The 13,480-nt window shown below is 39.7% G+C and overlaps 1 protein-coding gene across 2 annotated transcripts in view; it reads right to left on the minus strand.

Moving 5' to 3' along the window:
- The window catches only part of Grb14 (growth factor receptor bound protein 14), a 103,783-nt gene that overhangs the window by 16,464 nt on the left and 73,839 nt on the right, over positions 1 to 13,480 (minus strand). The window contains exons 4-8 of one of the 2 annotated variants that reach the window (XM_036184095.1): positions 8,471 to 8,592; positions 6,509 to 6,583; positions 3,868 to 4,005; positions 600 to 710; positions 312 to 407 (exon numbers count right to left, since the gene is read on the minus strand). In XM_036184095.1, coding sequence (XP_036039988.1) covers positions 312 to 407; positions 600 to 710; positions 3,868 to 4,005; positions 6,509 to 6,583; positions 8,471 to 8,592 — 542 coding nt within the window. The remainder of the gene's footprint in view (positions 1 to 311; positions 408 to 599; positions 711 to 3,867; positions 4,006 to 6,508; positions 6,584 to 8,470; positions 8,593 to 13,480) is intronic. The other variant, XM_036184096.1, reaches the window with a different exon arrangement.

The following is a 13,480-nucleotide window of genomic DNA, read 5'->3' on the forward strand; positions in this document are numbered from 1 at the left end:
TGTGGGTTTAGACCATTCATCCAGCTACACAGGCTGTATATATAAGACTCACAACAGTAAAGATGAGTCATTTCTAGACACAGAACACTTATTTCACACACAAAAGACATGGAAATTGGGGTTACACTCTATTCTGTATGATCATCTCTTCAACTAAAGATAGTGAGCACATTTGGTGGTGGTGATTTTTCTTCTTTCTCATACAGCCACACAGAGTAACACAGGGTCTTCACATGTGGACATAGAGGTGTCTTCAGACACTTATGGAGCTCGGAGCATTGACTAGGCACCCAACCCTCCTGGGAGATTACCTTAAGCAATCTAATGGCGGTCACCCAGCACATCCTGCTCTGCTCTTCTTCTGCACAGAGCATTTTCAGGTCCCGGGGCCCTCCTGCTCTGTTAGGCTAGAAGGCCACAGCACATTGTTTATTGTTAATGCATATCTTGAAGGTAACACCTGTTGAAATAAAAGCCACTAAAATTCTCCTATACATAAGGGAACTCTACCTCTTTTCAAAAAAATATTGACAGAAACTCAAGCTTACCTAAAAGACTGAGGCTTGCCTTATTCATCTATCAAAACATTAAGCCTGTACCTTAAAGCAGAATCCATAGGCAGTTGGTGCTCCATGTTTTTTTTTGCCTGCCAGTGACATGTAAACATTACTAGTGCTGAATTCGCTGAAAAACTGCAAATGCCGTGGTTCCTTTAAAAAAAAAAAAAAAAAAAAGTTTATGTTGAAATGGGTGCATGCTTTCATAATATCTTTTGCATTTCTCATATTACACAATTTACAACTTGGACCAAAAAAATTATCTCAAACAAAATTCCAGTGCAATGTCACAAAAACAAAAGGAGGGGCTTGCCACTTGCTTAGATAACCAGGAGCTACATACAGTTTCATTTAAATTGACAGGTGGAGATTTGTTTACGATCTTCCTTCCATTAACAGACAAATTCCTATTTTAAGTTTCCTATTCTCATTAACCATCATGTCAAATGAAAAGAGAAAGCCTCAAAGGCTTTTAAAAGCGTTCCCCTCATCTCAGTTCTGTGTGGTAGGTTCTACCAAAGGAGGAAATTTGGCTTCTGGAGAAGCAAATGGAGAAAGAAGAAAATATCAGGTTCTTTCAGACATAACCATCCCTCTCACATCTGTTTGCTGCCTGACAGCAGTCTGTGTGGCCATCTTGTTCCACAAAAGGAGAGGAGCCTGCACACATGAGTGCAGGGAAATTACCTGGGATGGAATGTGTCTGATTGTCAGGGCAAAGAGAAATCATGAGCGGCTATTTCTTTTCGGGAAAATCCGAGAGATTTGGAGCTGGCCATGGGAAATCACTAGGTCACATCATTCTGTGGTAGGTTAATAACTTGGAGAAGTGCTTAATTCTGAGGTTGACTGTATAATCAAAACTGGCCAAAATGCATTTGTTCTCCAAAACCTTGCAACTAGAAGTGTGGTCACTGAACCAGAGAATCTGTCTCACCTGGGAGCTTGTTAGAAATGCAAAATTTCAGGGCCCACTCAGGGCCCACTGAGTCAATATTTGCATTTTAACAAGATCCCAGGTGGTCTTGCATGCACAGTGTTTAGCAGCAGTACATACACACACACATACACACACACACACACACACACACACACACACACACTACATTCAGCAGCATGAACCACCTTGTCTAAATTGGAATACATTTCATTTTCATTTACCAGTAAGCTATTCCAACTCAAAAGATGTCATTGCATGTCACTATTCCTAAGCATTTTAGTCTAAAAAGTGTACTTCTTTGGAGAATAGAGCAGAAATTCTTAAATTTATTTATTTATTTTGAGTTTTTGAGACAGGGTCTTTCTAGATAGTCCCAACTATCCTGAAACTCACTGTTTAGACCAGGCTGGCCTTAAGTTCACCAAGATCCTCCTGATTCTGGCTCAAAGTTCTGGGATTAAAGGCATGTACCAAGACTTCTGTTTGGGGATAATCTTTTTTTACACTGTGAAGATGTGTCACTCAGGTTGGTTTAATAAAAAGCTGAATGACCAATAGCTAGGCAGGACTTCCAGGCACAGAGGACACTGGAAACAAGAATGTAGGAGATGTCAGGGATACAGAGGAAGCAGCAGGGGCTTTACAAAGTAAAGGTAACCAAGCCACATGAAAGAAAGTAGATTATGCCGGGTGGTGGTGGGGGTGCACGCCTTTAATCCCTGCACTCAGGAGGCAGAGCCAGGAGGATCTCTGTGAGTTCAAGGCCAGCCTGGGCTACAGAGTGAGTTCCAGGACAGGCTCCAAAGCTACACAGAGAAACCCTGTCTCAAAAAAAAAAAAAAAAAAAAAAAAGAACATAGATTAAAAGATATGGGTAAATTTGAGTTATAAGAACTAGTTAGAAACGAACCTAAGATATCGGCTAAACTGTCATAATTAATAAGTTTCTGTGTGGTTACTTGGGAGATGGCAGGTGGGACAGAAAAGACTCGCTACAAATCTTTTTTAAAATAAAATGAGGAATTAAAATAAAAAAGTTTTCTCACTATTGTGGTATATTAGAATATATATTCTCTGATAGAACCTAATTTGATAATAAAATGCATACTAAAAGGCTATTAGAATTGACTTATGAAAATCTCTTGGTAAATGTACATGTGCTATGTAAGGAAGGAGGAGGGCACATGGCACTTAAGGCTTCACTAACATGTAATTCACAGCCATATCTCCAAGCCTTATGGTAGTGGTTAGTAACTCCCATGCAACCTTCACTTCCTTGGAAGTAGAAGTATTCAATCAAGACCCTTTCATAGGAAAAACAGAACTGAGAAATAGTCTTCTTTCTAGATAGACATGCCTTGTAGTACAAGGGATGGCATACGTATTAAGGTCTAAAAACTGAAGTTCTCTTATGGCCCCATTTTTTTTAAGCGGGTGAATTTAAAATTATCTCCATGTATAAATTACATTATTATCTGTGTGTGTTTTATGTTTGTGTGTGTGTGTGTGTGTGTGTGTGTGTGTGTGTGTGTGTACACCATGGTGTGCTTATGGAGGTTTCAAAGGAAAACTTGTGGGAGTCAATTCTCTCCTTCCAATGTGTGAGTTCTAACAATCCTGAATTCAGGTTGCTAGACTTAGCAGAGAACACCCTTATTCACTGAGCCGTTTCACTTCCTCGTATGTGGATTAGAAGAATATTATGATATCAATTGGCAGCGCTTAAAATATTATTACCCCAGATCTTATGATAGATTTTTTTTTTTGCCTGCCTCTGGAGACTGATCATATAAACCAGATTAACAAAACCAAAGGTGTAGGAGCTGGAGCAACACCTCAGTGGTTAAGAGTACTTACTGCTCTTATAGGGGACCTGGGTTCAGTTCCCAGCTCCTAAGTGGACAAATAACTGTCTATAACTCCATTCCCAGAACACCTGACACTTCTTCTGATCACTACAGGGTCATGCATGCATGTGATACGCGGACATACACTCAGGCACACAGCACAATGCACACATAAAATGAAGTAAGTGTACTTTTGAAAAGAAAAACTGTAAATCCTATTAGGCTTCAAAATCTGAAGCCTCAGATGAGGATGAAGAACCAGAAAATTGGTTTGTAGTGGGAGGAAATGATGCCATTGATATAGGAATAAGAGCATCCAGGTTCCATGAATGCTATAGAGTAGATAAAATCAGTGTAAATTAAGTTCAAAGACTTTTAAAAAGTATTATAGCAGATGGCTAGGATTCAGACAAATTTCCAACTCTTGACATCAGCTAAGAATGAAATTGCCATAACAAAGTCAAACTTGATATCTTCAAGCTAACAGATAGTTCATAACATACCCCCAGATACCTTGGCTTACCTTTGATGTGCCTTTAGTAGAAAAATATAAACCAGATCTTCTCAGAAAAAAGTAAACTTTTTTCCAAGACTTCTTTCCCTGTTCTTTTGCATGTAAGAAGCCATGGATTTCAGGATATGTGCTTGAGCTTAAAAACATCTGGAAGACACATTAGATGTTTTCATAATATTATGGAAACAATGATGCCAATAATCTTTTACCTGTCAGACATGAAAAACGCAAAATTGAACAGTATCAGTAGTGTCTGTGCTGTGCAGAGATTACAATGCATGCTTGATAGAACTCTATCAAAAACCTGGCACAAGTTCCAAACTAAGGCTCTGCAGAAAATAAACACTCAAAGTAATCAACAAATGGATAGAAACCAAAATCACAAGTTATTTGAATTTCTACTTGACAGTGGGCATTATCTAGAGAATTATGTCCTGATATGTTTCATCTTTCCTATAGATTCACAAACAAGTACTTTGCCTATAAAGGATATTATGTAATACTGTAGGGCTCGTATCCTGACTTCACTCATCACACAGACAGTTAAGTCACGTTCACCTGCTTAGTGAGGATAAAGCACGCAATCTCTCTTTGTCTCCTGTGATTTTAGTTTTAGGTGGGCATAGCAGGGTGAAGTTTTAAAGAGAATTTTAACAGCATCTTCTATCCTGTTGAGCCATGAAGAGGTGGCGTCTGTTTCTCACCCCCTAAATTTTCAAAAGTATGTCACCCTTAGAATTTGTTTGGAGTAACACTACCAGTTTTATGTAGAGTCTTAGTTTGATGGGTTCCACAAATTGGTTCATGGAAACCAGCTGTCAGATTTAAATTTTATTTTTTTAAAAAAAGTGGTTACCTGAGACCACCAAGGGTAAGAAACCTAATGATATTGGGAAAGCCCTGGAGAGGATGAGACACCATGTGGAGAGACAGTGAAAATCAGCTTTGAAGAGGATGCTCAGCCTCTAGCCCCTGAGACAAACAGTCACAGAACTGAGCCAGCCAGTGAGCTCTTATCCAACTCAGGCCCCACAAAAATCACTGGTAAAATGCCAGCAGATACTTTAAGCCATTCAGATTTGAAAGAGTTTCTTACAATGTAGTCATTAGTTGGGACAGTGGTCATGTGATGCTTGGGCAAAGAAAAAGGACAGCCGTAAGTGACTATGTTATGTCCTTATTAAGATTGTGAAAATACATTAGTGATTCCTAAATGAAAACAGAAATCCCTATGAGTACACAGATGCAAAAATGGAAAAAGTCTAAAGTAGTAGAAATAATTAACTAAAATGGGGAAATATATCCTAAAGGCCTGTAATACAGTCAGGGAAATGCTGATAGGAAATATTTACATTTGTAAGTAAATCACTAAAAAATTTTGATGCAATGAGCCATTAATTAATTGATATGCAAAACAGGCAAGTAGGGTTTTTTTTTTTTTAGTTTGAGTGCTTTCCAAGTTATTAAACCAAACCAATTAAATTTTTAAAGAAGAGTCATAAGGGTCATGCTAGAAAGAGAAGAAACCTTTTAAAAGTAGAGACATTGCCTCTGTGGAGAGGAGAGGTCAAGGCGTCCACTGGACTATCTGATTCCAAAGCCTGTGATTTTCCTTTTTATTATAATTTAACATTAAAGCAAGGGAATCATGGGAGAGGACAATTAGGGAATGAGGTGGAAGAAAGACTCCCTCCCGCAACCACATCACACAAATCAGTGAAGTGGCCACAGGCAAAGCTTTGGGTTCTACTCTCCTACCCCAAGGGTTGCCTCTAGAGACCCCACAGCATGGAAGCTGCTTGGAGAAAAAAAGAGTCTCTTGAAACGAACACTATTTATCAAATATTCTTAAGTGTTAAAAAAAAAACACCCTATTTAAAAATCCACAGGAAACAAATCTATGCTAAACATCCCTTGCCTAATATATCAAAAAGCATGCTCTGAATACTGGACTAGAGACCATTACTATTAATTGAATTTGTGAACACCAGGTTTAGCTGAAATAGCACTAATGAACCTGTGAAAAACAACTGTGGATGCCAGATCGCTGAATCTGTGGAAAATAAAATTAGGCAAACAGTGGGCTGACTGTAAAGACCATGCCTGGTAAATGACCATCCCAAGCCACAGCCAGGGTGACAGGAATGAGCCCAGTAGTCATAGGCTAAGTTTGTGGAGATGCTAACGATGTTTTAGGGCTGCATGTATGTGTTTCTCTCACACCATTCCAAGTGCTGGCTTATGGAATGGATGCCCTGCACACCACTTCCATTCATTGAACTGCTATGTATTTTCTCTCAAATAGCACTGAGGCTATTTACTACAAAAGCTATACTAAATACCTACCAGTAAAATGTCTGCAGTTTACTGGGAAGTGCATTTTTTCAAAAAGATGCACATTTTTTAAGTACAAATCACCTGCAGATTTTCTTTCACAGAAGACATTTTTTAATTCTGAAAATTCTTTACAATCAGGAGAGAAAATGTTATTGATTGTAAATTATTTATTCAAGTTTTTTTTTCCTTTTCATCTTCAGGAAAAAAATGAATCATGGAGGCCACAATATTTCAAAATCTGCCAAAAATTCAGGAAAATTATACAAAAGTTTCCATTTTGGTGTTCTTACATAGTTTAAGGAAAACATTTTACCTGCAGGATCTGTGTAGGGGATCTGTCACCATTGGTCTCAGGTGCAAAAGACACCATGTGTTCTGGAAAGAAATACTGACCAAAGATACAAGTTAAATCAGTCCCAAACCTCTGCCAGGAAAGATTCCAAGATGACCATTATAGGAACCTAAGCAAAACGTCTTAAAAGTAAACATGTCTAAAATTCCTACAAAATGATTTGAAAAATGTCACTCCTGAACCTAAACTAAATGACTTCTTAATGAACCCAGGTGGCACTGGCTCCTGAGATCAGCAGACACCCCAATTATACTCACAGAGAAATCCTAGCCCTTGAGCTTATAGTGAGCTTGCTCTGATTTCTTCCTTCGGTCCTACAACCACCCCCCCCAAGTACTAGAAGAGCCCTGACCCACTGCACAAAGTCAAGACTCATCAAAGTAACGGGCAAAGGCTGGGTCAAAAGTCATAGGCCAGAACACAAAACAGCCAGGACTCAGCTGGGAAGCTAAAAGGCCACTCATTTCTACCTACTGTTTCTCCAAACTTATTTAATCCTAAAATTCACCCCAAGAAATTGTTTAAAATAGAAATTCCCAAGCTTCATTCTTGACTTTTCTGATTCAGTAGGTTTGGACAGGTCTTGAAGTCTGTGTTTTTAATAAGTCCTGGGGCTCCCCCAAGGTAAATTGTATGATAAGAAAAGTTGGGAAACATATATTCTACTCCATTTCCTCCAAGAGAGGGTTTGTCAACAGGTGTCTACTAATACTGTGGTCGAAAACTTGTGCATTGTTGGGGCTGACCTGTGTGTTAGAAATGTTTAACAACTGGCTTTCCAGCCTATCCCACGGCTGCTCTCCCACTCACTAGTGCTGCGTGGATTTAAAAAAAAAAAAAAAAGCCCCATGGATTGTCACATCACCCCCAAGTCAAGAACCACTACTCAGATCTACAAAAATCACTGTCAGGCTTTATTTAAATAAAAATAAATAAAATAAAATTGTACCCTAAGCCACATTTCCTTAAATATAACCTTTAAATGGATGCCTTAATAAAGACTCCCAACAAGAAAATACTTTTCCTTCGATTCTAATTCTATTTCATCGTTATTAGAACTCTCATTTTCGTTGTCAAAGATCAACCCATTATGTTTCTATTAATAAGTTACAATAAAAGAGAACATAAGAGGTCTTTCAGGGTTTGAAAATATTCTATTATGGTGTGTATCATATATTTTTCATAAAGGATCGTTTCAATCCAATTATCCAAAACTTAGTATAAAAATACACCACAGCTGCAGAGACAAAAACAATTTAAAATAATGAGCCCAGGGGCGATTCTGACTTCTCTGAATCCACAGACTTCATTAGGATAACACGCATTTACTTTCTTTTAAAGAGAACTGTAATGAACATAGTGTTTACTAGGTAATGTGCTGTTCTTTATCTCATTTCTACTTAGTTCAGAAGTTACTACACTGAAAATAAAGTAATTTAAAGAAAGATACATACCAGTCTTAAATGTCTGGCAAAGCTACAGTACTCGCAACAATCACCAATTTACTTTAGAGAATGCTTTTCTTCCCTTAATTCTATGAAATGTACTAAACTGTAATGTTCTGGAAGACACTTGGGGACCTATAACAATTCATTTCCGAAAGTCAATACAGAATTTCCTTGACTTTGTATCTTAAAAGGCAGAAAAGAGAAGCAATGGCAAGAATCTCCAAGTTGGTTTTCCCAAGAATTTGAAATTAAATAACCAAATTCACATCCATTCAGGTTTTGTCAAAAATGTTAGTGTTTTATCCGTGAATGTAAACTATCATGCATCATGTTTAGCTCATCATTGAGAGCTAATAAGAAATCAGAGCACACATCCAAAGTAACTAGCTCCACCTCATTTATAATAATGCTCTTCCGCACATGAAAGTTAACTGACTCATTTAATTCCATAACTGTTAATGGAGAGTCCACTCACCATTGGGTTCTTAAAACATTCATATTTGGCATAATTTTTTCTAAGATACAGCTTATTTTCTTCTTCCATCCCCCAGTGAGACAGCACTTCAATCACCAGCTCGTGGTCTTCTATTGTTCTTTCTGCGAGAATGTTTCAATGAGTATGTTGACAGATACATAAATAGTTCAACAGGCAAACGTGAAAATACACACAAATACATCAGCGTACAAACATATGAAGTAAATTATGTAGCGTTTACAATGCATTATTAAACAGCAAGTTTCATCTCAATTCTTAAATATCTACACTGGCAAGATTTCTTTTCAATTCTGAATTATTATATCGACTTTTATGCCAGCACCATCATCTAAAAAGAAAATTACATAAAATATCACAAATGCCATTCTTGCTAATTCTCAGTCTCCTTTTGTTGCTATGTAAATTACAGTATAAGTTTGATAACAAATCTGTATTAAGATGTGGGAGCTATTCTTTCTTTAACTCATCATGGTGCCAAAATTAAAATATTTGCTCCAGGTTTGAACAATTCACCTCATTAAGAGATGAAGAATTTTGACAGGTTCACTATGCATTTTAAGATACATAATCTAGGTAGCTGAAAAAAAAATTAAAACACATGCTCAAAAGGGAAAATTTCCACTCAGGTCGATACAGATTTTTATGAAGCTCAATTCCTCGTGGCACTTTAGACTTTCAAAACTAATTCAAGGAAAATAGACCCTGTATTAACAAAGAAGATAATTAAGGTAGGAAGGTGCTCAGCAGAAAAGACATTAAATGAACCAAGCAGTGGTAACTTTCGAGAAGTCAAACATAACCAACATAATATCTATTGTAATGCAGATTGTGATGGTGTTTGTGACTGTATTATTCATAACAGCCCCAAACTGGAGACTGCCCATACAATCCTTGACAGGAAAATGATTTTTGTAAAAGCACACAAGAAGTATATTCTACAATAATCGCAAACAGAAATCTCGGATGTGAAAGACGATGTATACTGCATGAGTCCTCGCACATAAGGCTCAGAGTGAGAGCCACTCATCTATGTGGCCAGAAATAATAGAAGACAGAAGGCAAATGGGGAGCCCATGAAGCAACTGGTCACAATTCTGTTTATTCTTGTAGATGTTACTCAGGAACATGCAGTGTCTGAAAAGTCACGAAACTGCCCCATGGGGTGGGCTCATCTTTCTCAGTGTAGCTCACTCTTCAACCAAAAGTCAGGACAATTCAATTATGAAATTGCCTATATGGAAGAGAAAAACTAGAACAGCTAAAAGGGGAACAGGAACTCCTCTTTTCGTGTTCCTAGGAACTTTCTGAAAAGAATCAGCAGCTCAGAAGTTCAACACTCAGATGTGATCTGGGCCATACTTCAGGGACCCTTACACAGAAGCCTGTTCTCAGAAAGGAGTTCATCTCAATGAATATGGGTGAGTTGCAGGAAGTGTTCACGAGCAAGTAGAAGTCTGGCCTTGGGTGGATTGGGTGCCATTGTTTCTGCTCACTGGCTAGTTCCCTTCACTGCTTCTTTCCCTTTCTGAAAACCTGATTTTTAACTTCACTCTTTCCTTGCTTCTCTAAATGAAGTCACTCTTTTTGACACACCCATTGAGTTCCCTGAAGTGAAATCTCTGCCTAAAATTGCTCTCCCCAGGGCTGAGAGCTTCTCCACCTCCTCAAATATACTTTGTTGAAAGCCAAGGTCCACACCTTAGTTTTTTTCAGGGTTCCAGATCTCTTTTTATTAATTAAGAAAATTTTTATTCATTTTACATACCAATCACAGATTCCCCTCTTCCCTCCTCCCACCCCTGCAACCTTCCCCTGCCCAGCCTCCCCCCCATTCCCTCCTACAAGAGGGAAGGCCTCCCATTGGGAGTCAGCAGAGCCTGGTACATTCAGTAGAGGCAGGTCCAAGCCCCTTCCCCTGCCTCAAAGTTGTGCAAGGTGTCCCACCATAGGTATCGAGCTCCAAAAAGCCTGCTTATGCACCAGGGATGGATCCTGAGCCTACTTGCCAGGGGGCCCCTTAAGCAGATCATGCTACACAACTGTCTTGCTTATGCAGAGGGCCTAGTCCAGTCCCATGGAGTATCTACAGCACACCCTAATTTTTTAAAACAGTAAACATAGAATGATCATTCAATGCCACTCCCAGTTTTCACATCTGGCTCTAAGTCCCAAAGAAATGACAGCTAAGACTCCCAACTTCACTTCTGGCTCTAAGTGCCGAAGAAATGATAGCTAAGAGTCTAGAAGGTATTTGTGCCTAAAGGCAAAAACACAACTGTGTCTAAGGAGGGAGAGGGGTGGGACAGATACACAAGACAGAAACTCAACCTTAAAAGAAATGAAGGCATGACATACACTAGACATGATAAACCCTAAAGACTCTGTACTAAGTAAAATCAGACAGACACAAAAGACAAACACTATATGACCCCATAAAGGTACCAAGAGCAATCCAACGCCAGTAACAGAGAACTGAATGGTGAGTTCCAGGGCTGGCAGTGAGGAGAACTAGAACATTATTGCTTAGCTAGTAAAGAGTTTCCATGTGGGAAGAGATGGTATTCTATAGACAAGTGGTGGTTCTACAGGGCTTATGCGATATCTAAGCCCGCTGAACTGCATAGCTACATTGGATAAGGTGGTAAACTTCATTTATGCTATTCTACCATAATTTAGTAGTATGCCTAACACCCTTACAGTTATCTTCCTTTCAAACCTAAAGTACTTGTTCTGCTTGAAATCTTATTTTTGTGACTGTTAATATCATTTCGCCATATTCTCTCCAAGAAATGTAAACTTAAAAGTCCCTTCTGCATGTTTTTCTACTTCTCACTGTGTATCCTTTACTCCTGATCTCTCCACATCCCCCTCAGAAACAGCAAACTCCCCAAGCCCATTCCCGATGTCACCATGCCAATGGACCCCATCTTTTCTCACAGAACCTCTTTCCCAATCCCTAAATCCCCAGCTACTCTTTGTGCTCTACCTCCAGCCTGAACGCTGATGTCCTAACAGTCACTCCAAACCATCTGTGCCCATAGAAACCCTGCCCAGAATGCATAGCCATTTCTACTTCTCATGAAAGAAAACCCTAAGACCTGACAATGACACCTTATCCATCCGTCTATCCATTCAAATTGTTACCAAAGGCCTGCATGGGTCGGATGCTCCTCTTAGATCTGGGGGTTTTGAAATGGACAAAACCAGGAATAAATGACTGCCCTTGTGAAGTCTCTAATAGAGAAATATAGACAATAAATAAAATGTGAGCCCTTTAAAGATGGCAATAAACTCGACAGGAAAACACAGAGCAGGGAAGACAGACTGTGCTGGGAGCAAGGGAAAGGGTTCATTTCCAGTGGCTTTACAGAGAAGTGCCTGTGGAGAGGGTGATCTTCCAGCAAAGCTGAAAAGTGCAGAGCCAAGCACTCCCGGCAGAGGAAGAAGGCAGCGCCCGCCAGGGGTGAGGACAAGGCTGGGATGTCTGATGCACAGCATGGCAGTTAGCATAAGTAATGCTGAATGAGTGGCATAATGGCACCAGGAGAAGGGTGTCTACAGGCAGTAGAGACGGGGAGTTTGAAGGCCCACTCTCCATGATAAGGACTTACAGGAGACAGGAGGATGGACAGAGGAACGAATCGAAAGAACTGGTTTTAACTGCATCACACTTGCTGTTGAGTGTAAAACTGATTTTCCACAGTTACAAGGATTGAAAACACAAAGTCCAGTTAGGAAGTTGATTAGCGTTAACCGGGGCAGAGGTGGTAAAGAGTAGATTAACATGGTAACTGTGGGTTTTGTAAAAGGGGGGCAGGATCTGGGTGTACCCTGGGGGCGGGGTGGGGGGAGTCCTAAGCATTGGGATCAAAGGGAATATTCCAAATGTGTGAGAAAGAAGGAGACGTCGTGGAAGACACTGAGGTTCTCTGGCTAAGCTTGGAAGGATGGTATTAGTAAGGAGGAACTGGGAAGACTGAGACCAAGCTAGTGAGGCCCAGAGATCAGTGAACTACAGTGCAGAGCTGCGTTTCAGCAGTCTCTAGATGCTACGGACTTCTGTTTATCTCCTCCACAAATCTAACTTGTGCTTCTAAGCTAGGATGAATACACATGCTGTGTATGGAGTATGTACTTATATTCTTCACAACTGCCAAGAGAAAAAATTCACAGTGACAGTGATGATACCTGTTTGCTGGTTTCAGCGACCTGTGTTTCTTTGTACAATTGCCTGCCTCTACCAATAAGGAGTTTATGCTCCACCCTGAATGTACACCAGCACAGAGAGAGGAAAAGCAACAGACACACATTTTCTTGAGGGTTAAACTTCAAAGTACATTTCACCAGTCTTTGGCAGATATCATTGCTTGGGAAGAATCATGTCTAGCATGGTCCTCTGCTGCCTCATATGGGGATCCATCCTCTCTTGAAAAGGGATTACAGGTAAGGAGATAATGAAGGGGAGAGAGAGTCAAGTCAGACCCTGGATGGAACCAGTGACTATCTTTCTCCCTTCAGGAACAGGAACACTTTCAAGGTGTCAGGGTGCCAATAAGCTAAAATGTGCTGCCTGGGTCAAACCATAGACAATGGTTTTCTTTGTTTGTTTGTTTGTTTGTTTTTTAATACTCAAGAATCCATGTATCAAACAGAAGCAAGAGTTGAGGGCAATACCAAGCTCACAGCATCCCAGTGTGGAGAAAGGGTGTTAAGTCCCCAGAAGGAAAACAGGAGAGCTTAAAAAAAAAAGACCCTAAGCTCAAAAGGCCTCATGCTTTTCAGAAAGGAAGTGTGAGGCATGCAGTAGCTTCCAGAACATGAAGAAAACAGTGACACAAGAATAGGACAAATACCTTGGTTAAAAATGATGTGTCCCACCAGGATGCTGAAAGGTAAAAGGGGTCTCAATTGTCGAATATAAACATTTCAAACCAAAGGCAACTCACTGGCAGAACTTGAATTATTGACCCCAACAGACAATCTGGACTG

This window comes from Onychomys torridus, chromosome 4, assembly GCF_903995425.1.
Source record: "Onychomys torridus chromosome 4, mOncTor1.1, whole genome shotgun sequence".
Classification (NCBI taxonomy): Eukaryota; Metazoa; Chordata; class Mammalia; order Rodentia; family Cricetidae; genus Onychomys; species Onychomys torridus.